Raw genomic sequence first — 26,221 nt, forward strand, 5'->3', positions numbered from 1 at the left:
CCGGCTCTTCGGCTTTGAAACGGAGATGAGCACCGCCCCCTAGAGTCGGACACGACTGGACTTAATGTCAAGGGAAACCTTTACCTTTACCTGCCATGTAGTACCGCAAAAAAAAAAAAATCAGCTCAAAAACTTCATGGCTTCTCATTATGTGTGGCTTCAACTAGTGACATCTGTGCAGTAAGGAACTGAGTTTAAAGATTTCTTTGGGGATTTTCCTTTTATGGGCAGTAATACTGGGATTGCTTAGCAGAGAGTGGAAGTGTGAGTATGGTGTAGAAAAAAATGAATTGATGGGGTGTGTGTATGAATATTACTTAAATTGTCTTTTCAACTGAACTTTTCCTGAATCCATCTATTTTTTGGAACATAGCTCCTGGCAGACTGCTTAATAACTGGTCTGTACAAGGTGAAAGTCATCGTTGCCCTGACGTGGCCTCCCTAGAAGGTGAGTTTTGTGATACCCTGGATGTTACTGTAGTGATGAATACTGTTGTAAAAGCCTGTGACAATAAAGTAAGGAGAGTGTCAGTGAACAGATGATAGCATATTCTGATTTCCTTGTGTATTTTGTCAGTGCTAACTGCAGCCCTGTTTGCATCTTCCACCGTCAGTAAGCAGGGGCTGGACTACTCAGAGTTGCAGCCTCTGCTGTGTCTTCTCAGGGGCCCAGCAATAGCTATGGCTTGTGTCACCTTGGCAGTGCTCCTCTTTTTCAGAACCGAAGTGAGAACTGCAACCTGCCAAGCCATTCAGAGGGACACCTAGGGGCCTGTGAAGGTGAAGATGGATGACGGTGGGAGAGCTGCTAGTGGAGCCTCAGTTTCGCAGGCCAATGGTGTGGTAACTGCTAGGAAGAGAGTGCCAGCTGCCTGTCCCCCCACTCCCAAGCAGAAGGCCAGCAAGACCTCTCAGCCAGCAAACAAGGTTCCCAACAGGAAGCAGCCGGCAGTCCCTGCCACTTGTCCTCCTTCAGTTCCTTGTGGGGCTTCCAGAACGCTTGGTGACGGAACAGCCAGGAAGTCGGACGGGCTGCAGCCCAAGCAGCCGGCACCCAAGACAAGTAGCGTGGCCACCTCATCTGCTAGAGTGACGGTGAAAAAGGGAGAAGGAGACTGCTGGCCAAGTGGACTGAAGACTTCAGAAAAGGTGGCTCTGGAGAAGGAGGTGCACCAAAAACCCACAAAGGTGACCACACAGCCCATAGCATTAGGTATGCTTTGCCTGTTTTTCAGCATGGAGTAATTAATCCTGGACTCGGTTCCTTCCTGCATTTTCGGCATCTTTGAGGATGGTTTTAGTCCTGCTTTTTTAAGTGTACTAAATACGTACATGTTCTGACCTTACTGATTTATTCTTTTATTCAGAAAAAAATCTAAATTCTGCATTGAGAGCCATCTAATACTACTGGCCGTTGAGAAGAATGTAGGAACTGTGTGGATGATTGGCAGGCTCTCTTCTCCTAAATCCATAGATATTGGGATGGCCTTTCATAACTTGTAACCAGGCAAGCAGTGTTCCAGCGTTACTTATGGTAGCCTTAAGGCTGAGTTCTCAGGATGCTACACCTTCTGTATTTGTCTCTGATGATTCTCTGAAAGCCATGACATACTGTTTAATCCTGAAAAAGAAATCTCCCCTTGTCCTACCTTCAACAGATAACTCTTGCATGCATTCATTGCAATTTGTCAGATAATTGTTAAGCTGTTGCTTTTTTTTTTCTTCCATCAGCATCAAAGATGCCTTCGACAAAGCCCAGGAGAGTTGAGCAGACTAAACCTTCCAGGTATCAGCTTTTGGTACCTGTTCCAGATGTACCAGTCAAGGAGTTGGGATTTTAAATGCTCTTTCTCTGTATGTGTGTGCTGATTTGTTCAGAAATGCCAGGTTTTTGAGGTATAAAGCAGTGCCTTGACAGAGGGAATTGCTGTGAAATTATGGTGGGAGCAGTTGTTGTACATTAATATATTTCTCAGACTGGTCAGGCTGCATATATGGAATGCATGCACGTGCATCCTATTAAAACAGTGGGATAGGTTTGATTGAGAGAGCGTCTTGCTTACAACACTTGAGTGTAATGTCTGTATCTAGATTTGAGCCTGGGTCTTTGCGGTCCCAGTCTGGCACTCTGTCCATTTCACCACTCTCTCTCTGACATCAAAGCAATTTGATATGACCCCAATTCAATTAAAAAGAAAGAAAAAAACATCGCAAACAGTACACAAGTGTATTTAGATCTGTAGTATAAGAAGAGTCCCCCTTTGGGGGGGAGATGGGCGGTAATAGAAATGTGAAAATAAATAAATAAATAAATAAAAGAAGAGTCATACTAGTAGAATGGAGGGCTGCCAGCTTATTGGAGCTAAAGCTAAGGAATGCCTCTATAACAAGACAAATAGCTTAACTGTCTAATATACAAGTGTACTATACTATAGTATACTATTCCATACTACAACTGATGCAATTTCTGTACATCTAATGAGGAACATACATACAATCCATGGATAAAAGTACTGAATGAGCTGTTACAGTGGAAGGGAGGCCTCCAGTTTGGTGGTGACCTCCACTTCTGTCCTGGGGCCTAGGTGGCTAGAGTATTGGTGTTCCTGGCCTCAAGGTGCTGTTGGTCAATGCCAAGTCTGGCATTGCCTGTCTGTAACAAGTCCACTTCCATTTCTGACTTGGTGGTGGACAAGCAGGCACACCTGGTAAATAACCAAGATGTGGTTGGGCGAAGGCAGCAATGTCACCCTATCTGAAATCTGCCTTGGTGGATTTTGGGGCCGTGGCTGGAGTAGAAGGGTAGTGTTGATCTTCTGTGTGACTGGGGTCACTGCTCCTCAGATAGTGGGGTGTGAATGCCTATGATTTAGGCTGCCCACCAGGATCCTTCCCTGGACTCCTGGATCTGGTGTCAGGCTCATGATGGAGACTACTTTCAGCTGTTGGTGCTGAGGAACATCAACCTCTGTGCCCAGGAGGTCATGGCAATCATAGGGTTATCCCAGGTAATCTCAGGCTCAACACACATAGAAGGACAGATGATAGCCCTTGTTTTACCTCAAAGCAGTTGTAATGTAGATATAGAGGAAATTTCTATAATCTCTTAGCCATGATTAGCCACATCCCAGTCCAAATGAAATTGACAATCACCCTTTTGGATTATGTTGTCTTGCCATGTTAGCTGGGACTCCTTTTGGCCTGTGACAATAAAGTGGACAGGATGCCTTCTAGGGGATATCTTCTGCCACTTGGGGGCTGGATCCTTGCCCTTCCTGCATCTGAGTGACTGGGGAAGAGATGCTTACTTGGATCTAGGAGGCGGTCAACATCATTATGGGGCGGGGGGTTGCCAGCAGCCTTGAAAGAGGTTGAGGTGTGCCCCCTCCATAAGAGGACTTCTTTGGATCCAGAGGTGTTCGCTGCTGCCCAGTCCAACCTTCCCTATTTGGGGAGGGGGTACCACTATGAATTACTGTGCCAGAGGAAATGGATTATCTGGATCCTTTCCAATCAGAATTCAGCCTGGACATAGGATGGAGGTGGTATTGGTTGCTCTAGTGGATTACCTTTTTGGGGTCCCGGATGGGGGAATGTGTATGTCCTGATCCTCTTAGACCTCTCAGCAGCATTCAGTACCATTGACTGCTAGATTATTTGCGTGGAGTAGGGAATGGGGGCACTGTGCTGCAGTGCTTCCACTCCTTCCTCAGCATATGGTTCCAGGTTGGTGGGGGAAGGAGATGCTGGCCCAGTGGTCGCCCCTTTGAGGAATGCCACGGGGGTCTCTCTTTCATTCCTTACTATCTGCATGAAGCTCCTAGAGGAGATCATTTAACAGCTCAGGGTTCAATGTCTTCATCATGTTGATGATACCCATTACAACCTCAGACCATGCTGGAGATACTGTTGAAGTCCTCCCTGATGCCTGAAAACTCTGAGTGTGTGCATCAGACAAACAGGCAACTCAGGCAAGGCAGAGTTGCTGTTTGTCCATTAGGGCTCTTTGTTTGCTTCAGTGATAGGGAAGGGTTACCTTTCAAGGAGCAGGTTTGTGACTTGGGGTCCTCCTGGACTCTTGCTGAGAGGAGAGGGAAAGGCCAGGGCACCTTTGCACAGCTTTGGCTGATGCACCAGTTGCAGCCCTACCTGGGATAAAGGATCTCAGTACAGTGGCTCATGCCCTTATCACTACCCATCTCAACTACTGCAACATGCTCTACTTTGGGCTATCTCTAAAACTACACAAAAGCTTCAAGTGGTCCAAAGTGCAGCAGATCACGCATTTACTAATAACTGGCATTGGGTGCACATTACGCATGCGCTATGGGCCCTGCATTGACTACTAGTAAGCTTCCAAGTGCAATTTACAGTGCTGATTTTAACTCATACAGTTTTCTATGGCTTGGCACCAGATTACCTTCAGGAGTGCATTGTTCAGCTAGAATGGCCCAACTACACACTCTTTCAGGGAGGAGTAGCTTGTGATTCCCTACTTTTGGGTGGTGAGCGGGGCTGGGGTCAGTAGGCACTGCTTCTCAGTGGCAGCACCAGCCCTTTGAGATGGCATCCTGGTTGGAATTAGATTAGCTCCCTCTCTAACAGCCTTCTACAAACAGCTTAAAACAGCTTTTTCATAAAACATTTGGGGACCGACACCAGTTATTGTTATTTTCTGGTTGTTTTTCCATTATGTTTTTTTCTTTACTGTGAAAGTTTTAATTGTATATGTGTATATCTGTACATCACTGTGAGTTCTTAATTGGATTAAAGTGAGATACAAATGAAATAAATAAATAAATGGCTAAACACTCACTCACTGGTACAGTATTTAGCCTCCTAGTGGCTGGAGCATTAGTCATTCTGATAAAGAAGGAATATGTGATTTTTGTCATGTTCAAATTCCTTAGGGAAGCACATCAGATTAGCTAATCCAGCCGCCTTGCAACTTGATGTCCTCCAGCAATGTTTAACTACGACTTAGAATTCCCAGCCAATATGGTCAACAGGAGTTATAATTAACACATCTAGAGGGTATCAGGCTGGGAAAGGCTGGATTAAATCATCTCCTGAATTGTGTTTGGAGCTGTGCTGGTCATATACAACTGAGGTGGTAATGTGAAAGTGGTATCTCAGTCAAGTCTTACATGCCAGTCTCTAACCAAATCAGAGATGCAGTTGGAAGCAAAAGTTTAGGCAGAGATCAGACAGTCTGAAATTTGATGTGTTGCAAATTAAAGATAATTGAATATGCAGTCTGATTATATTGCTGTAATCTCACATGCTTAGTCTCAGCAAAAATTGGAAGGAGGAGGTGCTAAGTGAACAGTAAAGGAATGCAGGCTAGACCCTCAAAAGGGAATCTGAAATGGCTCCTGTTGCGATACTGAAGATAATATTTGGAGGAAACCATTGCTCTTTGTGATTTTTTTCCCTGCCCCAGTTTGAATACTGGAAGATGCCTTCAGGTACAAGAGGTAGGTAGGTAGCTAGAAGGAATACATTTCAAGCCATTAACCCAAATGGAAACATCCTGTCTGGTTCTTGATCTAATGGCTGAGATCTCTGTAGTTTTTTTTTTAAACTATAGTCCCTTTTCTCTTTACTGCAAGTGTTGGATGCTGGTAGAGTCAGGACAAACTTGGCTCATAGACTCTGAACTGATGAAGACTTCAAGTGCATTTGTATTGAGGCAATAGATTGCAGGGACAAATCTGCCCTCTCTGTTTTCTAAAGGATTTGGACAAGGTTTTCTCCTGTGCATAATCTTTTGCTCTCTGTTTCAGGACTTGGTTGCCAGGGTCTAAGAATTCAGCTTCATCCTCTTTAAACAAAATTGCTACAAATGATAAGAGTGTGGGCAAACCTAAGCAAACAGCTCCACCTGCTGGTCAGGCTAGACCAACACAGCAGCAGAAAAACACTCTGGCAGCACAGAGAGGTATGTAGTCCGTTGTCATGACACAAACGCCCCATCTGCCTTACCAAAAGCTGAACTTTGCAGTGTCTAAATTGGAAAGGCCATATTTCACAGGAATGTTAGATAATGCATATAACTGGGAGTAATAAGGCTAGAGGCCGATCTTCATGTAGATGTTTTCCAACATTTTTACAGTGTTTTTGGATTTCAAAGCATAGAGCGTTTTTATAATTCAAGGATCATTACTCTTTAAGATCAGTCAGAATTATCTACATTGCAGGTGGAGTATCAAGGCTGCAAAGGGTAACTTGACTAAGCACACATAGTGAGTTCTTGGCAGGACTCTTCCACCCCTTAGAGAATTAGACCTGCATTTCCATTTCATCAGCTTTCTGTAACCTGGTGCCTTCCCATGTTTTTTACTTCGCTGCCATAATTTCTAGTCATAGTGGCTTTTGCTGGCCAATTGTTATGGGAGGGACATCTGAATTGATTGTGCTGAACTCCAACTCCCATAACAATTGGCCAGCAAAAGCCACAGTGACTGGAATATTTAATATTCCACATCTGGAATGATTAGGGAAGTCTGCACTAAGCATTAGATACTTTTAACATTGTAGCTTATTCCAAAACAGGCTTGGGGTCTGCCAAATACAAGGAAGGAAAGGTTGCAACAGCAATAAGCCCATTGAGTAAAGGACAAATGCCCACTAAAGCCTTAAGCACTACTATATTATTTTTATGATGCTTGGAACTGTATCAGTCACTGGGGGTATTACATGGAAGATCATGTTCAATTGCCAGGGAATATGAGCCTTAAAGCAGAAGGGTAGCTGTACTGAGAAATGGGCCTTTGGATGCTAGAGGACCTTCAGGTATTTTGCACAGATTACATGTTAGCTTTTCCAGTCCAAACAAATATGTAAGGTGTCTTTTATTATTCCAGATGCTTCCAGAGCTCTAAAGGCCAAGGTTTCAAGCTCCAGTTCCTCTGTGAAGATGCCACCTGTCTTCAAGCATCCCAAACACTCAGCCTCCAAATCACAAACTGAGCAAAATCTTGGAGAGAGGAATGTTACTACACCTATGAACAGCAGGTTTCCAGCAAAGAAGTTTTCAGACCCCAGTAAGCCCCAAACTCCTGCCAAGGCAGCTGGTGGGAGTCTCCATCTGGCCACTCCCCCCAAAGCCTTTGCCTCTTCTCCCAAGCTTCTGCCTCTGGGGGAGAATTCAGGCAAGAAGCTTCTGAAGAAAGACACTGTTTCCAGTCGTGAGCAGGTGACCCCCAAAAAGAAGCTTCAGAAGACAAGTGCCAAGGAAGGAAATTGCAAGAAAACCATCAAAGAAGGAGAAAGCACTTCCATCAAGGATACAAAGCTTCTAGAAAAGCTGGAATCTACAACAGAGGAAGAGACTGTTGACCAGCTACTCTCCCAAGAGACTGCAAACTGTTGTATAACAGTAGTAGGGATAAAGCAAGTGGAACCAAGAGGCTCAAAAGAAGAGGGCAGAGCTGAACAGACAAGCATTAATGCTTTAGAAGGGCTGTCTCCAGCACTCTTTGAAGCACCTTTGGTCTGCTCTGAACCACAAGATATGAATATATCCTCTCCTAATGAGATGCCTCACTTGCCCGCTCTTGAAGTCCTAGAGCTGCATTCTGATAGTGGTGATCAAACACACAATTTGGAGCCAGCACTCCCTTGTGAGACATCTCCTCCCATTCAGCTGGAGCTCTCTCACCAAACTTCTCCAGCAGAAACCTTATGGCATGGAAGAGGCATGGATTCCGAGCATCTCAGAAAACAAGCATCTCATTTTGATGCTTTAATGACTATTGAGCAGCCCCATTTCTTGCACAATGCTGAGAAGTCTTGTGTTGACATACACCATACTTCAGCAACATCCCTTCCCACTGAGGATTCCCAGATTTCAATAAATGAGTCCATTCCTATGCTAGAGAGGTCTCCTTCTTCTGAGTCCTTGACTTTAGAGGCTGAGTTGCTTGAAGAAACTCAAACCATAAAGCTAGTCCTAGCAGAGGCACAGGAAGAGCACAGTCTTTCAGCAGAGCAGTCTCTCTCAGCTAGCCAGGTTGATCTTACCTTGAAAACTGTAACAGAATCTCTAGGAGCTGGCCACGATTGCAGGAATGAGTTGGAAATAGTGAACAGGGTATTGAATTTGGGTCAGAACCCAGAAGAAGAACTGCAGAAGGAAGTGGTATCTTTGGAGGTAGGAAATGGACGACTGAAGAGCCCCCTAGATCTTGCAACTGAAGATCATGAGCTTACACAGAAGGTAGTCACTTCTCAGCAGATGGAGGGTGTGCATTGTGCACCTATTCATGCTGAAGATGAAGAGTTAATGGAAGTTCTGCAAGTAGCAGAACATTTAATTATGGGAACAGTTGCTCAGTACCAAACCCGTCTCCCTGTGTTTGTGGCTGCAACCTCAATTCCTACAGAATTGACTGGAGAGCCTTCTGCAGGCCATGATGATCAGTCTAGCAACTTAGATGAATATCCCACCATTGGAGATCTTGAGGATGATGCAGTAATTCCAGAAGAATGTATGAGTAACATGAAGCAAGAAGAGGTCACCCAGTGTGAAACTCCAGACTTCTTGCTTCATCCTTCAGGGGAGATCTCACCAAATAGTGGTACTGCTCAACTCTCAGTGCACAAACCTCAGAGCCTGCCCTTGAAGAGCCTGGAGTTGTTACAAGAACCCCCCACTCAGTTGACTGAAATGCCAGAGTTGCTGCTAAGTAGTACAGGGCTGAAAGCTCTCTCCCCAGAGAAAGGAGGCTCATCTTCCAAATCCAGCACATTAAGCGGGCCTGATCTGGCAGGTAAGAGCAGTAGTGAAACCAGCACACCTGAGGAGCTGCGGGAGTATGACAGTAGCTCTGGAGTTGAGTCTAAATCAGATGAGAAACTGGAACAGACTTGTCATCAGCTCCTGAGTCCTTTGGAGGACCTCCCTGGTGAACTTGATATGGGCATCCATATGGAGAAGGGAGATGATGAGGCAGAGACCCTACCAGCAGATGAAGTCCTTGGAGATCCACCTACTGAGCCCACTGTATCCTCCGAGGAGGAAGCTGAACTGGATGCAGATCTTCTGAAGGAATCAGGCTTCCCCAAAACAGTATGCCTCTTGACATCACCTCCCCCAACCAAGCCCCCTTTGCCCCATTCAGTAGAGGAGTCTGATGAACCAGTTTCTGGTGATGCTGGCACAGAAACCCCAGCCTCGACCAACTCTGCAGCTTCATGTGATGTTTTTGGTGCCTTTCACCTCCATTCAACTGATAGCTGTGGCAAAAGCCCGGGCCTCTCTTCCCTGGAGAGTGAAGAGCATTCCACAGAGGGCAGTAAGGAGCAGCTCCCGAAAGAGACGTGCGGCAAGATTCCCATGGATTGGGAGCAACACTTGCACCTCACCCCAGCTCCCTTGAAGACTGGAGGGCATGAAGAAGAATTATCCCAGCCTTTCACTGCTGCTCATAGTCTGGCTGCAGGTAATGTATAGAGGATCCTGCCCTGTCTCTGTCAGATGGGCCAACCTGTGGTATGTCGATGTGCAATAGTACCCTATAGGGAATGGAGATGGCTTCCTCCCTCCATGTGTATCTGTTCCATCTGTGTCTTTAGCCAAATGGGCATTTTCTTGTTTTTGTGTGTGTTAAGATCTTTTCTTTCAACCTCCTGCAGACTTCTTTTGGGAAAGTTGTGTATATTTTAGTGTTTTTCTTAGTGGTGGTGGTGATGGTGGGAAAAAACTTCTTAGCCTTTGGATATGTAAAATAAAGCATCACTTTGTCTATCTGACCTGGCCTGTATTGTTTTTCCAGGGAATCTGTCTTCTCCACCCCACCCATCCATACCACTTGCAGTTTTTATCTTGGAAAGAGGGGTGCCAAATAAATACGGCTGTAATGATTGGCTTCTGAGATCCCACTAGGGTGTTGTGGGTATAGGAACAGAAATAACAAATAGCTTCTAGAATGCAAACAGAAATCATGGGGTTTGCTATATGTGAACTGGACAAACATGGCTGGCATATGGGAGAAGCAAACCAGATTTGTTTAGAACATATAACATGGCTGGCATATGGGAGAAGCAAACCAGATTTGTTTAGAACGTATCAGGAAAAAATGATCCACCAGAATACCCCAAGGTCCTCATCCTGTTCAGCAGTCATGAGCTCTTGGGGATGCCTTCTTTAATAATCCTTTGGCAAGGGTGCCTTTTGCAATCTCTTCATGCCATGGGATTTTGCATCCTTTGGTGCATTGGGCCATGCCTGGGCCAACAGGCTCTGAGGACATTAGAGGGCAGAGCAGGGATTCAGCAGCATGGTGTTAGAGTCCCCTGAAATGCTTGGCCTGGCAGATGCTTTTATGGGGCTCCCAACTAATCTGATGTAAGTTGTACTGCAGTCTGAACCTGCCTCTCCTCTCTAGGGAACAGGAATCATGCAGGCCAGATCCACACATTGCTGTGATTGGTCAAAGATCCTAGCATTCGGTGGGTTCATTAACATACTAAGCCAAAGCCGAACAAACCATACTGAAGCCAGGATAACATGTGAACCCAGCCATAGAGAGCACAGTCTTACTGTCTACACACTAGAAATCAGGGCTAGGTCTAATAGGCTTACAGGATTGTAGATTTTTTATTGAGTATTAGGAAAAACCTTTCCACAGCAAGAAAGGAAGGCTAGACAGCCATTGGTTAGGGATACTCTGGTTTCCTAGAAAGAGCAAGGGGTTGGTTAGCTTAAAAGCTCCTTGCTAACTAACCAAGGCAGATTTGCTTTAATGAAATTTCAGTCTTGAAAAGTAAGAAGTGATCAGAAGTATTCTGCAGGAGATGGATTGCTTCTAGATCTTTTCAAGCCATAGGTGTATTGAAATAGCAGGAAGGCCATTGGGGAAAACTCACTTTGCAATTTCCTGTCTTAGCATGTTTGTATGCTGAAAGATTCCTGGATTCAAAAATGATTCAGCTTTGGTAGCTGCTTTAGTATTCATAATTAGATAAATAATCTTGGTTTGCTAATAGAGTAATAGGATCCAAGAAGCAATTTAAATTCTCATGTCCTTCAGCTTCTCCTTGCTCCATTACTGCTGGTTGATTGAAACTATAACCAAGCAATCTATGGATGAATTAAAGCAGATTCTGATAAAATGAAATTTAAATCACTCCTAAGAGCTCTTGCATCTCTCTGACTCTCAGAAAGTTTGAGGTCGTTGATGTGAGCAGTTACTAGGAGGGAAGCTGCTCAGGAAGCAGAGAGTTGCTGATATTTTTTTAAAAACCTCAGTCTACAGGGCTTCCAAAAAGTCAGCCCTAGCAGTTCTCATGTGTGGAAGAAGTGGCCAGTGGAGCCAACTAGCAGTATACAAGCATGCTAAAATTGTCTAGTACTGTAGATGGGCCCAATACAATCTCTGAACCCATTTTAAAATTAATTAGTTGGGAACACAGCATTTATAAGCCAAGCATTGGAGCTGTAACCGCACTGGAATGTTTCTTGCAAATCTGAGAAATCTCATTTTTTTCCTTTAAAAACCTAGCCTCTTTCCGCTCCTCTTTTTTGTTCTTGTCTGTCACTTCCCTTCTGTCTGTTGTGCCCACCACCCATCCTGAGGGCCATCCTTTCCAACCCGAGCTCCTTGCCCTATTTGTAGGTGACAGTGGGGCTGGCTTGCCCTTCCCCTGGGAACCAGGTCCATCAGAGATCCTCTCCACTATCTATGAAGTAGAAAGTGGTGCTGAAACGCCTGGCCCAGATGAAGAGGATGGGAGTCGCTGCTTGCGCACCACCTCCCGAGAACAGGCTCTTCACCTAGGAAACATCCAGGCCACAGTCGTACAGCAGCTTATCAGCCGAGCACTGCTCTTCCCAGCAGAAGCACCTCCTGGGGCTCTCGGTGGGAAGGGGGCAATGAGCAGCGAAGCAGAGATTGGCAGATGGACAGAACTGATCTCCCCTTTGGAAGAATCCCGGGCCAGCATCACTTCAGTGACAAGCTTCTCCCCAGAGGACATGTCATCTCCCCATGGAGACTGGACTGTGGTAGAAGTAGAAACCTTCCACTGATTATTTCTCCCCCTCCCCACTCCCGAGTTAATCTCTTTGGAAGGCATTTTTGGGGTGTACCACTATTTTTGATCCAAGTGTTTCTATTAATCTCCAGGAAGGGTCAACTATTAGCTGACTGGAGATACTGCTCTCCCTCCCTCTTCAGCAGCTAATGGCATGAATGCTAATGCATCCTTCCTATAGTTCAGCACTTATGAGCCATGATTACTTTTTTCCCATGCAAGCTGGCCCTTGAATTGTTTTTGGTTCAGTGGAGTGACCAACCCTTCATGTTTGGGACTTCCAGGGAATAAATTTATTTTCAGAGGGTAAGGCCCATCTTTACTCAGTCTTAACATGTGATTGTGCCAATTATTGATATCACTATCTGTCAAATATGATAAAAACACACCCCTCCCGCATGTTTTGATAAGTACAGCAATGTTGTTCTTCGTTAGTGAAGGCTATCAGTAACAGAAGATGCTAGTGGCCCTGACACCTCCTTACAGAAAGCCATCATTGGTTGCAAGCCTGCTAATATTTGACTTTTGTCATAGCAAACTTTCAAAACCAAATTTCTTACTCTTGGGAAAAGGTGTTTTACCTTGAGAAGCTATCTAGGAAGTAGCACCTCAAAGGCTATGTCCATACAATACACTTAGGTAGACACCTAACAGATGAATTTGTAAATTATCAAGCAGCCTAGATTTGCACAGTATGTTTAGTACAAGAACATGGCTTAATTCAAAAAGCAACTTAAGTGGGTTTTATGAATGTAGCCAGTGTGGAAGAGAAATTGCAAATGAGGTCATCTCGGTGCTTTTGAATGAGTGGTGTATCTACTGTTTAGAATGTGGTCAGTGTACACCTCTTGTCTACTTCTATGCACTACTCAGCAATACATGCAACCTATACAGTGGCTGGAAGAGGCCTTAAACTTGAAAGGAGATGTACTTTAGCATCCTGAACAAGAATAGGTAAGAATAGTCTTCTAAAGAATCTGCTTGGGAATTCTCTTCAAAGGTGCAATTTTTGCTATCTGAAGTGGAAAAGTTTGGAAAATGCAGGGACCAAGTTTTGTTTTGATGCAACAGGTTCGTACTTCTGTGCTAGCCCAAGCCTCCATGCTGACATAGCAGTAGATAACTGCCATTTTTTCTTTGTGCCAGTGGTTGTGCCTGGCCGAGTACAGGTGTACGTGTGTCATGCTTAGGGGCTTTCCTGACTTGATTGTGGGCCAATGCAGTGGTAGGATGAGAAACTTCTGGCACAACTGTAGGTTGTGAATTACAGTTCCAAGCAACCATATGTGTAACTGTTTTAACACTAGACATTGTTCAGTGGCATCTAGAGAGTCATAGTTTGGTAATGCAACCCTGCTAGTTTTGCTCTGGCACTTGCTAGCAAGAGTGGGATGAAACTACACTGCAGCTATGGGATGGTGCTCAGCAGTGTGATTAGATAAACTGGTTCCATCATATGACAGCAACTGCTGACTGGTTCCCTCCAGCCCTGCCATAATTTTATTTTTTGTTGTTACCAAATATGCACCTTTGAGAGTCTATATTAAATTGCCTAAAATTAGAGCAGAGATGACTATCTAAAAGTTAGGCTGCCTTTTTAACCTACTACCAGAAAAAACATTGTGAGAGAGCTTTTTCTAATTGCCATATTTAAAAGTAGTACTCATTAAGCCAATCTTCTGTTGCAACACTCCTTCTGTCCCTCCTGAACACTGAAGCTTTTTTCCATAACGTAAACATGTTAAAAACATTCATCTCGGTAACTGCCATCTTCCTATACCTGCCTTCCCAAATCACTTGAAGTACAGTATAGCTCCAATAGTTAATGTTGGTACAGAGCCTTATTATCTGTAACAAAGTATTGACGTGTGCACCTTTTTTTGTAAAGTAGCAAATTGTTTGTGATAAATCATTAGTAGATTTTTAAAAAAAAAATAAAAATGAATTTGAGGTTATTCTGTTGTCCCTCTTTGAAAATTGTTTGGTTTTTAACATTCAGAATGCAGTGCAAAATTGGTTACATTCCTAAGGCTCAGGGCCTCTTGGTCCTACCTAAACAAGGCAGATAGTTGCTTGGCTAACTCTTGAGATGCCATTCCTCAGACTAACATTTTGCTGCTGAACCAGAATCTTGTTACAATATACAGGGACTGGTTCTGTGTAGAAAACCAAATGGCTAAGCTCCTTTTGCCATGGCTGTAACTTTGCTTTAAATTGATAAAAATTCTAGGTAGGCCTGAAGAAGTTAACAATCTGAATTGCCAATCCTAGGTACTCATTGTCACATAGACTTTTAGAATCAGTCATCTTTGGGGGTAATCTCTCTCTCTCTAGCCTCTTTTTTTTTACTTAAGCTGCTGTATAATCGTAACAAAAGGATAGCAGTTGTCACTTGCAGAGCAGAAGTAGCTGAGATAGTTCTAATTCTTTCACTGGGATTAGCCCGTAACAAGAGTGTAAAGGCAAATTTAAAAGTTTATACTAAATACGCTAAATTTGATACAGCATCTCATCCTCAGCCTGCTAATATAGGATGAGCATCTTGTACTGCAGGAGGAATGGACAGTATTGACTCTGCTATGCGATCTTTACTTTCCCAAGCTAAACGGTATTGTAGTAAACCTTTGCCTGGGGACCTAGAATAGTTTGCAGCCTTCTGCACATGGGCTAAGCAATACCATTTTTGCTACAGTGAATCATACAACTGGTGGTATTTAGGTGCATGTTCTACTAATTTCCTACTCTATCCCCAAAATGTATTCTCTAAAGTATGTAATACACTGTGCATGCTTATTACATAGCCTTTTAGAAAATTGATATTCTCAAGAGAAAAGCCCTCCATACTACAAAAGGGAAGTTGTACCATGTTTTTCCATTCCTTCCCTCCCCCCACTGCCCCCCTAAAACCAAGATTGGGCACTGTTAATTCTGAGGTGAGATACACAGAAAGCTTAGTTTGGGAAGACTAGATTTATCTTTAGTCCATGAAGTCCAAGTCAGGCTCTATTAAGGAAGATCGCTGCCATCTATAGCTGCTTAAAAACTGAATCTTCCTGTGTAAGACACTAATAATTATATAACCAAAAAGTTTAGCTATTCTGCTCCAGCAAGGAGTCATATTGCCCAAAGTACTGTTCAAACGCAAGGGTAGAAGGCAATTTCCCAAGCCGGATGGAAGCACAACCCTACACCCGAAGCTGATCTCCTCTGGAAGCTTAACAGGTATGCAATGTAAGTTGAAAGCCTGGAGGACCAGGCAGATAGACAAATTGAATTATTCTTATGTTTGAAGTGGACTGTATCTTTGGAGGTACAGAATTGCTTGGTTTTATTGTAAATCATCTTTGCAAGAGATGGCATCAACCCTATTATTGTCCACACTGAAAAATATACTCCTGAAAAGGAACATAATAGAGTTCTGGCTCATATCAAAAGTATGCCCATTTCAGCATCCTATTTTCTGCAGACAAATGCTGCAAGGCAATCCTCCCACCCTCCCCCAACATCTGGTAATGAGAAGTATTCTTCTGAGTTTGGAATTCCTTTAAAGTTATCATGGGGCTAACAACGAGGGAGAGGCCTAGTCTCTCTAAAGACACACGTTTTAGGAGAGAAAATTCCACCAACTCATTGTAGCATATGGTAAAGTGTTTTGTACAGTATCTACTGTGTATCACTACAATTAGATGCCCCTGAGTAATATGAGAGGGAAATGCCCACTTTTTCCATCTCTGATAGAATTAACAATTTTTGTCCTTCCCCACCTCAATAAAAACAGTTGCAATGCTTTCACTTTTCCAACAGAAAAAAAGACTGCAACTCTTTGATCAAGTTGGCTACCTTACTGTTTCTGTAACAAGGCATAGCATACTGCAGGGACATCTCATAGATCCCCCAACTACTGAATATCCAAACAAAGTATTCTTGCTAAAATAAAAAGTAAATACACTATTATATTAATTGGGATAACTTCTGCCAGTTCTATATTTATACACTTTCTGCCCTAGCAGCTGAATTTCTGTAGATACCCATAATTAACATCCAGCACACCTTTTTTTTAATCGCCAGAAAGAGTGGTGTTTTTTAAAAATGGGTTTCTTAGAGAGATGGAACCAAAGGTGCACACTTGATAGGAGGGAACATCCAGATAACCAAGAGATAAATCAATTTACAGAATGGACCTGCATCTACTCATATGGGAATAAATTCTACTGAATCTAAGGATTAGTTTGGGGTGAAAATGCGGAAGGTGGAGGATGGTCCTAAAGTCAGGCAGTCCCAGCTCCTACTGTTACTTGCACATGGAATAGCTTATTCAGAAATTGATCTTAAGCTCAAGTGCACAGCTTGTTAGGCTCATGTTCCTGAAGATCCACTATCCGCTTTTCTTTTGTGTAGGAATGTGAGCTTGGAGGACATCATGGTTTCACTTTAATGAGTAGTTACATTCAACCAGGACAGAGAGCCAGAATGCACATATCTACGATTGCCACGATCCTACCACCACTCCCCAAATTCTTCTTTCAGCATTACACCCAAACTAGACTTAAAATAGCTTGGGTGCAATTGTGTTGACCTGAGACTTATCCAATGTGGTAGAGGAACCTACCCAGGCTTTTGAGCAGATACGCTCAAAAATTAAAATTTTGCTACTGGTGCTTACTATGCCTTCAAAGGCATTACGATGAAGATTTGCATACATCATAAGGTAAATTCGTGTGTGGAAAAAGTGGATTTAATGAGGTGTGAATAAATCAGCACATGCCCAACTCACAATTCAGCAACAAATCTTTGGTCAAGCCTACTCTCTCTTCACATTTTTCAAGATTTTTTACATTATGATCTGGGCACATGATGAAACAACAACGTCATCATGCAGGTATCTTTTTTTTTTTAAGTTGTAAACAGTATGTGATAATCATGTATATTTATGTATTCTTAAGTAGGACTGAGAAAAATTCATGTATGCATCTACACAAAGCTACTATCAGCTTGTTAGTCTTTCATTGCGAAGTTATACCTTGAACTGCTCCTTAAACTTTTTAAGACACACCAGTACAATTCTCATTCTATCTTGGCCTCACTGAGCTTTCAGATCACTACAGCAGGCCAGCTATACATTTCATTTTTTTCAGTTTACCTACTGCAGATTAATGCCATCCCCTTTCATTTGGTCTGGAATGAGGAAGAGTGAACCAAAAGAGCTCCACATCTATTACCAAAAGAAGTGAGCAGGACCAAAAGCCACCCCAGCTGCTGCTGGGTCACCCACTCTGTTTCCTACACTGCATTGCGTATTACTTCTTGCACAGCAAGTTTCTAATAAACAAAATACAAGGGGTAAGACTTGTTAGAACTTAAGAATCTTGTTTTTTTATTCCCAGCTCTGGACAAAATAATAGGGCCTAGTGCAATAGAGAGCAATGTGCAGCCAGTATTAAGCCCCTGAGGCACTTCTGTGCTACAACATCAAGAACCTCTGCTTTCAAAGTTCAAACAATAAGTTTCTAGCCCTCATGGGTCCAAAGAAAATGTTGAGAACATAAAATTCAGTGTGCTCGTATCTGCATTCTTCTTGGTATGCAAATGGAAGTCTCCTTTTCTCTCTTTGCAGTTATGTAGTTTTCTGTTCCTAGGGCACAACTGAACAGAGCAGATATAAAACTTTCCCACTTACTCTCATGCGCAGTAAGATCCCCTTTACATTCGTAATTTAGATCAGTTTTGAAGTGATCTTTCATGATTCTCCAAGGAGGAGTGCTAGGAAATGATGTTCTGTATATGGTCTTAAGACCCTATTCCAAAGAGTTGTCTGCATCCTCTATAAAGTTCCCATTGTTTTTAATGCAAAAAACAGATGTTTCCTAGCCAACATTAAGTACAGTGTGTCTTCAAAGCCACCAAGAATCTGAAATGTTCTATAATGCACCCACCAGCACCCCTCCATCAACTGATTTTACAAGTTTGCCAAGAATAATTCTTAGTGTTGTACACTCTCCTCTTGCCATTGCTATCTTTTGGGGGTTAGCCTGCTTAAACAGGAGGAGGCCAATACTAAGGACAAGAAAGCCATCATCTGGGTTCTGATAAGAGAAAAAACAGCTCCGGCCGGTTCAATTCCCTGTCCTTTCCTATGTCCCCAAAGCATTAATTAACACTGGTGGTAAGATCCACTATAGTCCCTAGATAAGAACACTCACTGCTAGTGAAAATACACACACACGCACACACACGCATACAGTTATAACTCTGCCCACTGGAAAGAGCCCATCTATAAATCCTACATTTATTTTTGGTGATTATGTAAAGGTTACCGCGCATTTATGCCCACGGATTACAATACTGAAAATTGAGGTGGAACCCTGAAGGTCTATTTCCATCTATGGACTAGACAGAATATAATCTACCTCCACCAGCTTTCTTCTTTCCAAAACCTGATTACCAGATGACACTTCTCCCTAGAGCAGAACCCAAAACTTGGAACCCTCTCACACACTTTTGCCCTTTAAACATACAGTCATTTCAGCTGTTCTATTGCCCTTTCTAGAGGGCTAACATATCTGGGAATACTAAATCGTGGTTTTTTTCGGTTTAAATATTTATATTTTTAAAAAATGGGGAAGAAAAAATAATAAAAAGCAGTTGACTCTGGGCGACAACCATGAAAATTGGAAGAAAAGGCTACCTGAACAGAAAAGAGAATAAAAAGCTATTTGATTAAAACCTCCTGACACCTCCAGCAAGCTCTTTCTTGCCGGTCACAGCAACAAGGGAGGGGCGGTTGGGGCTATCAAATGCTACCGTTGGGGAGACGGGAGGGAGAAGCAGTTTGGGTGCTGAAGCATAAATTATTTCAGCTAAGGTGAGATTAGGAAAAGGAGCAAAACCACATTGCCTCATCTTTCCCCCAAACAGACAATGCACCATGGTGAGTGAAAAGCTTGGGGTCAGGTAAGACAGACAAGATGGGAGAAGAAAGTGAGCTTGGAGCCCTCTAACCTCAGGCTTCTGGATCACCAGGTAACTGGGACAGAGAGGCCACAAAAGCTGGGTCACCATTTCTGCCTCCCTCCTCTCACCAGACACGGTCAAAGCCGTTGCCATCCCCCCACCACCTTGTCTTGCTTTCACAGAGGCAGAGGGAGGTTGAAATGGCTGAGACAGTAGTGCTGGCAGAGACCCCGTTCTCCCCCTCCCCTCACTGGCTTTGCCCGTTCTCCTCAGCCCATGAAGGAGTCACTTTCCTCTTCTTCGAAGTGGCACTGCTGGAGGACCTTGATGTGATACTCATAGATCTTGAGGGCAGGTCCCAGGCGAATGGAGAGGCCCGTAAGCACATCGGTGCGCTGCATCAGCAGCAGAGACTTTCCATCGATCTCCTAGGGAGGGGGAGGGGTGGACACAAAAACAGCACATAGTGGTATTAGGCACAGCAGAGTGGCAGGAAGAGGTTTTTTCTTCCTTTCTATGAAGCAGGAACAGAGTTCTAAGTCTGGTTGATTAAAACAGCATTAAAGCATATATATATATATATATATATACACATACAGGCATGCATACACACATGCGCTACGCATATGCATCTGTCTCACTGGTTTGTGGGCCAGGAGGAGGAAATACAGAATCACAGACAGCCTAAGTTGGAAGGGACTTTATAAGCCATCTAGTCCATCACTCTGCTTAGTACAGGACTACAAATGAAAATGTGTTCTAGCAATAGATACGACCTGCAACTACTCCTTCAATATACAGGTAGTCCTCCTTTAGTGACCACAACTGGGACCAGCAACTCAGTTGTTAAGCAAAGTGGTCACTAAATGAAACCACAACAGTGCCTGTTATCTTACTTCAGCTTTCTTTTGCTTTACAGAACTGCAAAGATCATAAATGCAAGGATTGGTCGTAAAGTTACTTTTTCATCACCGTCATAATTGCAAACAGTTGCTAAATGAGGACTATCTGTATTCATATTTTATCCACTTGCTAATTTCAAACATGTTTATAACAAAATTAAAAATAACTTATCCAACTGCACTGGCTTGGCCAGCCTACCACTAGATAAAGTAAGGCAGCTGACTCAGGCCCAATCACTCATACACTTCCTAGCTGTTTCTCAGTGTTGGCCATCCTATTCCTCCGCTCTTAAAGTAACCAGGTACCCCATGTGTGCTGGCAGGCTTTGCCAGTGTGGAAGTAAAATTCAATCATCAGTCTTGCTGTCTTCTTGCTGTGGAATTCAGATGGACATCAGTATGATTCCTAAGCATCAAAATGGATTAATTGCCCAGCAACCAAATGTTAAGTAGAAGTAAGACCTAAAGCTCTCAGAAAATACGAAGTCTTTATGCAAATTGAAATTTATATTTTTGAAGCCACCAAAAAGCTGTCTAAACAAAGAGCATAGGAAATAATATGGAATGTCTAGGCCATAGCAAAGAATTAGGAAGCATGACCCTAGGGGGCTGAAGTCATCAGGAGGTGCAAAAGAGGATGGGAAGCTCTCTGAAAGCACCTTCATCCTGTTTCAGTGATGGGCCCCAGGATCTTGTCCCAGCATGAGCTCAAGGAAAACTAGTCATGAAAAAGAGGATCACCAGTGACAGCAGGGCCTCCATCCAATGAGGGACCTCCTTCTGACCTCAGTTTTACCATTTTTTAAAAGGAGAGGTTTTTTTAATAAAACATAAGACATATATTGTTACTGAGATAAACCAATGTTCATGCAGTATATAGTTACTTTTAAGCAGGTAGTTCACTTGAAGCATTGGGAGGCTGGAATGGCACTGAGAATCACAAGGGTAGGAAACAGAATCACTACATGAAAGAAAGCCATAGGGCAACTGCAGTTTGGATGTAGTTTTACCCAGATTTTTAAAGCAATTTCCCCCAATCAAGTGGGAACTAAACTCCAGACATGGTTCCAGCACTTTCTCCACCAAAAATAAGAGGCCAAGACTTTTAGGGCCCATTTCACAAGCACTTTAGCTTAAACATAATCCCCCAAACCCTCTTCTCAGGATCCCCAGGTTCTCACCTGCTCCTGAAAGGCCGATGCTTGCTCAGCAAACCCAGCTTCTGTAAAATAATCCACCACGTCACTGACAGTCCATTCCACTGGGTCAGAAGGCTTCTCTTTCACTGAGCTGGAGGAGGGGGAGAAAGTGAAACATTGGTGAGAGGCCCTGCATGGCTTCTTCTCCACCCTCAGGAGAAGCCAGAGATTCCTCACCAGCACCAGATTGATACAGAGATACCGTTTGTGCATGGGTATGCACATACACTCATGGATCCAAATGGCGAGGAGAAAGAATTCATCCCAAGTCAATTGTGCAGCTTCTTTCTGTAGGTGTCTAAATCCATCCTATAGCATTTATTGCAGATATGGATAAGATATGGATTCTTTAATTCAATACATATATTTTATATTATTTTTCAATCACATTGTCAGAAGAGTTTATAAGTTAAATAAATTGTAAAAATTAAGAAAATTACACACCACACATCAGAAATTTGTAACAGCATCACAGAACAGACAACTACATGTAATAGCCTTAAAAACATTGGGAATATAAAAAGTTATTGTCCTGAAGCTGAAAGCAGGTGCAAGGCAAATCTCTCTGGGGTCAAAGTTCCACAACTGGGAATGACTGAGGAGACCCTCCTTGCTCACAGCTTCCCATTTCACATCAACAATGCCCACAGGAGGCAATGTGTAGTTAAGCACATATGGAGGCAGAATGGCCAAATACTCTGGTCCTTAGCTATGATGATATCTAAAAGGTAAGGCACAGTTAGCACAATACAGGTGTAAATACAATTGTAACATCCAGCCATGGTTGTTAAGTTTGCAGCTGGACTCCGCATTAAATGCTGTTTCTGAACAGCAAAGACAGTCCAGTATAGAGGTCAGTAAAACAGTTTAAACCAGAGTGCAGAGAACTGAAGCCAGGTTAGTCTCTCCCAACATCTGGAAGCAAACAGCCCATTAAGAGGCACTAAAATGGCATGACACTTTAAGGATAACATACAAAACAACCCCAATTAGGATATTTCAACCTCACAACCCTTGTTTTGCAATCTAAAAGGCGGAGGAGACTCACTTCCTCTAGCAACCAGCACAGAGAAAACAGCTGAAGAGGTCTATATAGTCTTCCTCCTCTTCAGGCCATCTTCTACTCAAACAACAGTTTCCCCTTCCAAGGCATGGCATGTTAACATGCCTGGGGCTGCTGCCACTAAAACCAGCCAGTGTATGGTAGCAGTGACCATTACAAAAGTACACAGCAAGGGAGGGATGAGCAAGGTCCTCAAGCTCCTTGAGATATCTTCAACCTGCACTCATGGCTGAAAAGCCTGTCTGCTCTTTTTCTAGAATCTAGAGACAAGTGGTAATAGTGAAGGAGGGGTTCAAATGCATATGCTTCTTCCTTATCATAAATAAACTGGGTATCATTGAAGAAACAGTTTATGATCTCTGCACAAAACTTACACACAACTGAATGGTCTCCCATCTGCCTGGATGCCAGGTCTCCCAGGAGATGAGGGCACAGAGGGATCAGCCCCTGCAACAGCTGGTGACACTGGAGGAGAAGCAGAGGAGAGAAACAAACAGGAATAGGTCTTGTTCTGTATCAATATAACTGGAATTGGACTGAACTGTGTTTGGGGCCCTTTAAAAGCCATGAAAAATGCTATTATCCAGTTTCAATTCCCAAGATAGCCAATGCCATCTAACCATATTCCTGCCTTTCACTTGCCCCAGCTCCAGTTCCAACCTACTCTAGAACTCCAATTCATAGTTACTAATAATGAATTAAATAATGACCTCCATATTTATTGCAGATCTGCACATGTACACTGACATATGATGTACGTATGCATTACATAAAATACCATTTAATCCATAACAGAGTTATTAGCATCTTAAATGATCCCAATCTCAGATCTTTGGCCTTAGTATCTACTAGGTTTCCCAGAAAAGCCAAGCTTAGTTGACTACTTCCCCATCTTCTGCTACTTCTTCCTGTCTGATCCATACCTGCTCTGTCTGGTTGCTGATAGGCACTGCCATCTTTCTTGTTGCCTCCCAGATGGTGACAGGCACTTTCTCCAGGCCAAGAGGCCTTTGTGTGACATTGCTCACTTCCTTCATGCTGAGAATGCTCCAATCCTTTGTTCAAAGATGTTTCCTCTAGGGAGCGCAGGTCTCTGGGGGCGGCACTGCCAGGTGGGATCTCTTTCCCACCATGCTTGCTGTCCTTACAGTCCCCATTCACCTGGCCTGTCCCAGGTCTGCTGTAATTGCTGGCCTCATAATCTTGTGCCACTTCTGAGCCTTCAGACATAGTGGAGACTTCATCCTCTTCTTCTTCTTCGTCCTCGTCTTCTTCGCCTTTGACCTCCTCCCCTGCCTTCTATTAACACCACAGAGAGTAAATGAGAACAGCAAACAAGCAAACAAAAATTTTAATCTGGCATCCTCATGACAAGTTGGGGCTTTACCTATGGATGAATTATCACCTGGGAGCAAGTACAAATACTTTTGAGACACTTACATCATTGCACTGTTAGTTACTTTTGATAATACATTCCCAAACCCAAGCAGTTTCCAAGCCATCTTGGCAGACAGCCTCTTTGTCCATCCTGTCTCGGTTTCCCTCACTTGTATAAACCCAGTTACAGTACTTCTGAGGGCAGTTGATGCAATGAGACTGAGGTTGGGATGAGAAACTTCTTAAAGGTCTCCAGTGTTCCGGTAATGTGCTCAAAAACTCCTTGAAATAGGAGCAGGAAACTTCTAATCCATAGAGAATTTAGTGCTACTAAACCACCACCTCCTCTATCTTTCCACCTGCCAGGTTTTATGAAAGTCCCGGATCATTCTCATCAATTAAAGGTTGCAGAAATAAAAAAGAACCAAAAGGGGGTAGGGTCTTTTTCCTAAACTGTAATATTAATCCCTCCTTGGTAATTACAAGGTTACTCCCTGAATTGGATAACATTTCTGAGATGATTACCTTCCCAACCCACACCACATGTTATTTTCCTCCCCACCTTTAGCTTACCCATGTTTGCATTCATTCACTACTGCTCCCACCACCTCTTGACTTTATTGGAAGTTACTGAATTCTTTAGGTCAAGCACAAACTGACTCTTTGTTCTGTGTTTATATGGAGCCTGGTACGACTGGGGTAGGGGTAGAAGGGGGCGCTGTTCTGGGCCCAATGCACACCAATGGCAGTAAACTAATGTTATGGAAGGACCACACACAGGTGAGATAAGAAAGGACCCTCATATGTTGGAAGAATTCGTCCGCCACCTCCCCCCACCGCCCCCAGAGTCGACCTTCAAGTTCTCCGGCGGGCAAAAACCAGCCAGAGTCTCTCCTGATCTTCCTGGAATACTTCAGAAATGTACGGGGGAATATTGCCCCGTTTAAAACCACGCACCAATCCTAGCGCCCCCTCCAGTGCAACACGATTTGATTGGGTGCTGCCCTCAACTCTTCCTTCCAGACACACGCACACCTGCCCGAGAGCCCACACTGACAACATCTGGGAGCTGGGCGCCGTCCACCCGCCCCAAAACTGGCTGCTTTCTGTCGCCCGCTGGCGCCCCTCCCCCCCCCAGCCTTCGGGCACCCCCTGCGCGCGCACTCAAATCGGTCCGTTTCCTTCCTGGAGAGCCTCACCTGTTCTCAGTCGGTGCGTTCCCTTCGCCCCACGCCAGACATAGCCGCCGCCACCCTCTGCTGCCAACCCATCCCCCAGAGCGCGCCCCGGCGTCCCCTCACCTTGTTCCTGTATGGTCTGGCGTTGGGGGCCCGGGCCTGCGCGCCTCTCTCCGCCCTGGGCAAAGCGACGCTGTTGCTGCCGCCGCCGCCGCCGCCGCCGCCGCCGCCACCCAAGCGGGTTCTCTCCAGCCTCTCCTCCTGAAGCAGCCCCTGTGCTCGGCCTCGAGTCACTCGGCCGCCCCCCGGCGCGGCGCCGTCCCCGCCCAAGTAGCGCACAATCTCTCGCAGACTAACGGGGGAGGATTCCTCCTGGGCTGCGGGTGGCGGCGGTCGCTCCCGTCCGGTCCGACGAGGCGGCGGCGGCGGCGGAGGCGGCGGCGGCGCGACTGGCTCTGCGCGAGGCGCAGCACGCTGGGAGGACCGGGGCGTCGCGGTGGCGGCGGGAGCGCTGGGCGGGGAAGTGCGGGCCGGCCGCTGCGGGGCCGCCGGACTGGCGGCGGGCGCTCCACCTCGCCGGGGAGGCTGGACCCGCGCAGCGTTGCGGTACGAGATGCTTCCCTTGTAGCTGACTCGGAGCACGGCGCGTTGCTGGATGAGCTTTTCCAGCTCGGCGCGGGTGCGCTCCGGCTCCGGGCCGTGCCGCCGGCGCACCATGCGGCAGATGCGCTCCAGGTCCGGGCGCGCCTTGCGCGAGCGCAGCGAGTCGATGGTGTCTAAGATCCACTCTTGGTAGCGCGGCGCCTCCTGGCCCGGGGGCGGCGGCGGGGGGCCGGCCATGGTGTTGCCGCCTCCCCCGGGGCTTTGCTGCCCCCGTGCGCCGCTCCGCCTTGGCCTCAGTCCTTGTCCGCACGGCGCGAACTGGACCCTCCACCCGGCAGGCGCTGCTGCTTGCTGGAAGCGGCGGCGCGCGGGCTGGTCCGGGCAGCGCGAGCTCCTCCCTCCCCTTCCCCCAGCCGCACGCGCCGCCGCCTCCAACACCGCCCGAGCGGGACCCGCAGCCGCTTAAGGAGGCGCTGTTGCCTCCCGTAGCTTCCCTACACTTGGCGACTTAAGGTGGAGCAGGAGAATTCTCGTGCTTCCTTAGCGGCCGCTCGGAGGGAAAAGGCGCTCTCAGGCCGCTTCCGTCAAAAGTCAGTCCCAATCCTACGAGAGAGGTCCAAGTCTGTTCTATTTATAGCAGCAGGAGTTTGCACCATGTCTTCTAGCAGGCAAGCAGAAGGGAAGTTTTCCTCCTAGCCGTTATTCTGCAGTGCTTTGCTTTCTCGTCCCACGCCCTTCTTCATTAGTCCAAATAACAAATCACAAATCTATCCCCCGCCTCCTACACGACGAACCGATTCGGCAGCCCTGATGTCGTCTTACTGTCATAGTTACTTCCTATTTCACGGAAGTTTCTGTTATGTTCGGCGATGCACAAAAGAGTCCACCACTGGATGTAATGGGATTTAA

The 26,221-nt window shown here is 45.0% G+C and overlaps 2 protein-coding genes across 2 annotated transcripts; one reads left to right on the forward strand and one right to left on the reverse strand.

Moving 5' to 3' along the window:
- The first annotated feature begins 786 nt into the window (after window positions 1-786).
- Window positions 787-12,803, forward strand: PRR36 (proline rich 36). Its single transcript, XM_063292511.1, has 5 exons — window positions 787-1,213; window positions 1,732-1,786; window positions 5,787-5,941; window positions 6,867-9,446; window positions 11,622-12,803. Exons 1-5 carry the CDS (start codon window positions 787-789, stop codon window positions 12,032-12,034), a joined length of 3,630 nt encoding a protein of 1,209 aa, XP_063148581.1. The 3' UTR covers window positions 12,035-12,803.
- A 5,062-nt stretch (window positions 12,804-17,865) lies between these two features.
- Window positions 17,866-25,728, reverse strand: SAMD1 (sterile alpha motif domain containing 1). The gene is made up of 5 exons (XM_063292512.1): window positions 24,833-25,728; window positions 23,078-23,453; window positions 22,529-22,619; window positions 21,074-21,182; window positions 17,866-19,418 (listed from the first exon to the last, which is right to left on the reverse strand). The coding sequence occupies exons 1-5, from the start codon at window positions 25,547-25,549 to the stop codon at window positions 19,260-19,262; spliced, it is 1,452 nt and encodes a 483-aa protein (XP_063148582.1). The 5' UTR covers window positions 25,550-25,728; the 3' UTR covers window positions 17,866-19,259.
- Between the last annotated feature and the right edge of the window lie 493 nt (window positions 25,729-26,221).

This window comes from Candoia aspera, chromosome 2 (assembly GCF_035149785.1).
Source record: "Candoia aspera isolate rCanAsp1 chromosome 2, rCanAsp1.hap2, whole genome shotgun sequence".
In the NCBI taxonomy this organism is placed as follows: domain Eukaryota; kingdom Metazoa; phylum Chordata; class Lepidosauria; order Squamata; family Boidae; genus Candoia; species Candoia aspera.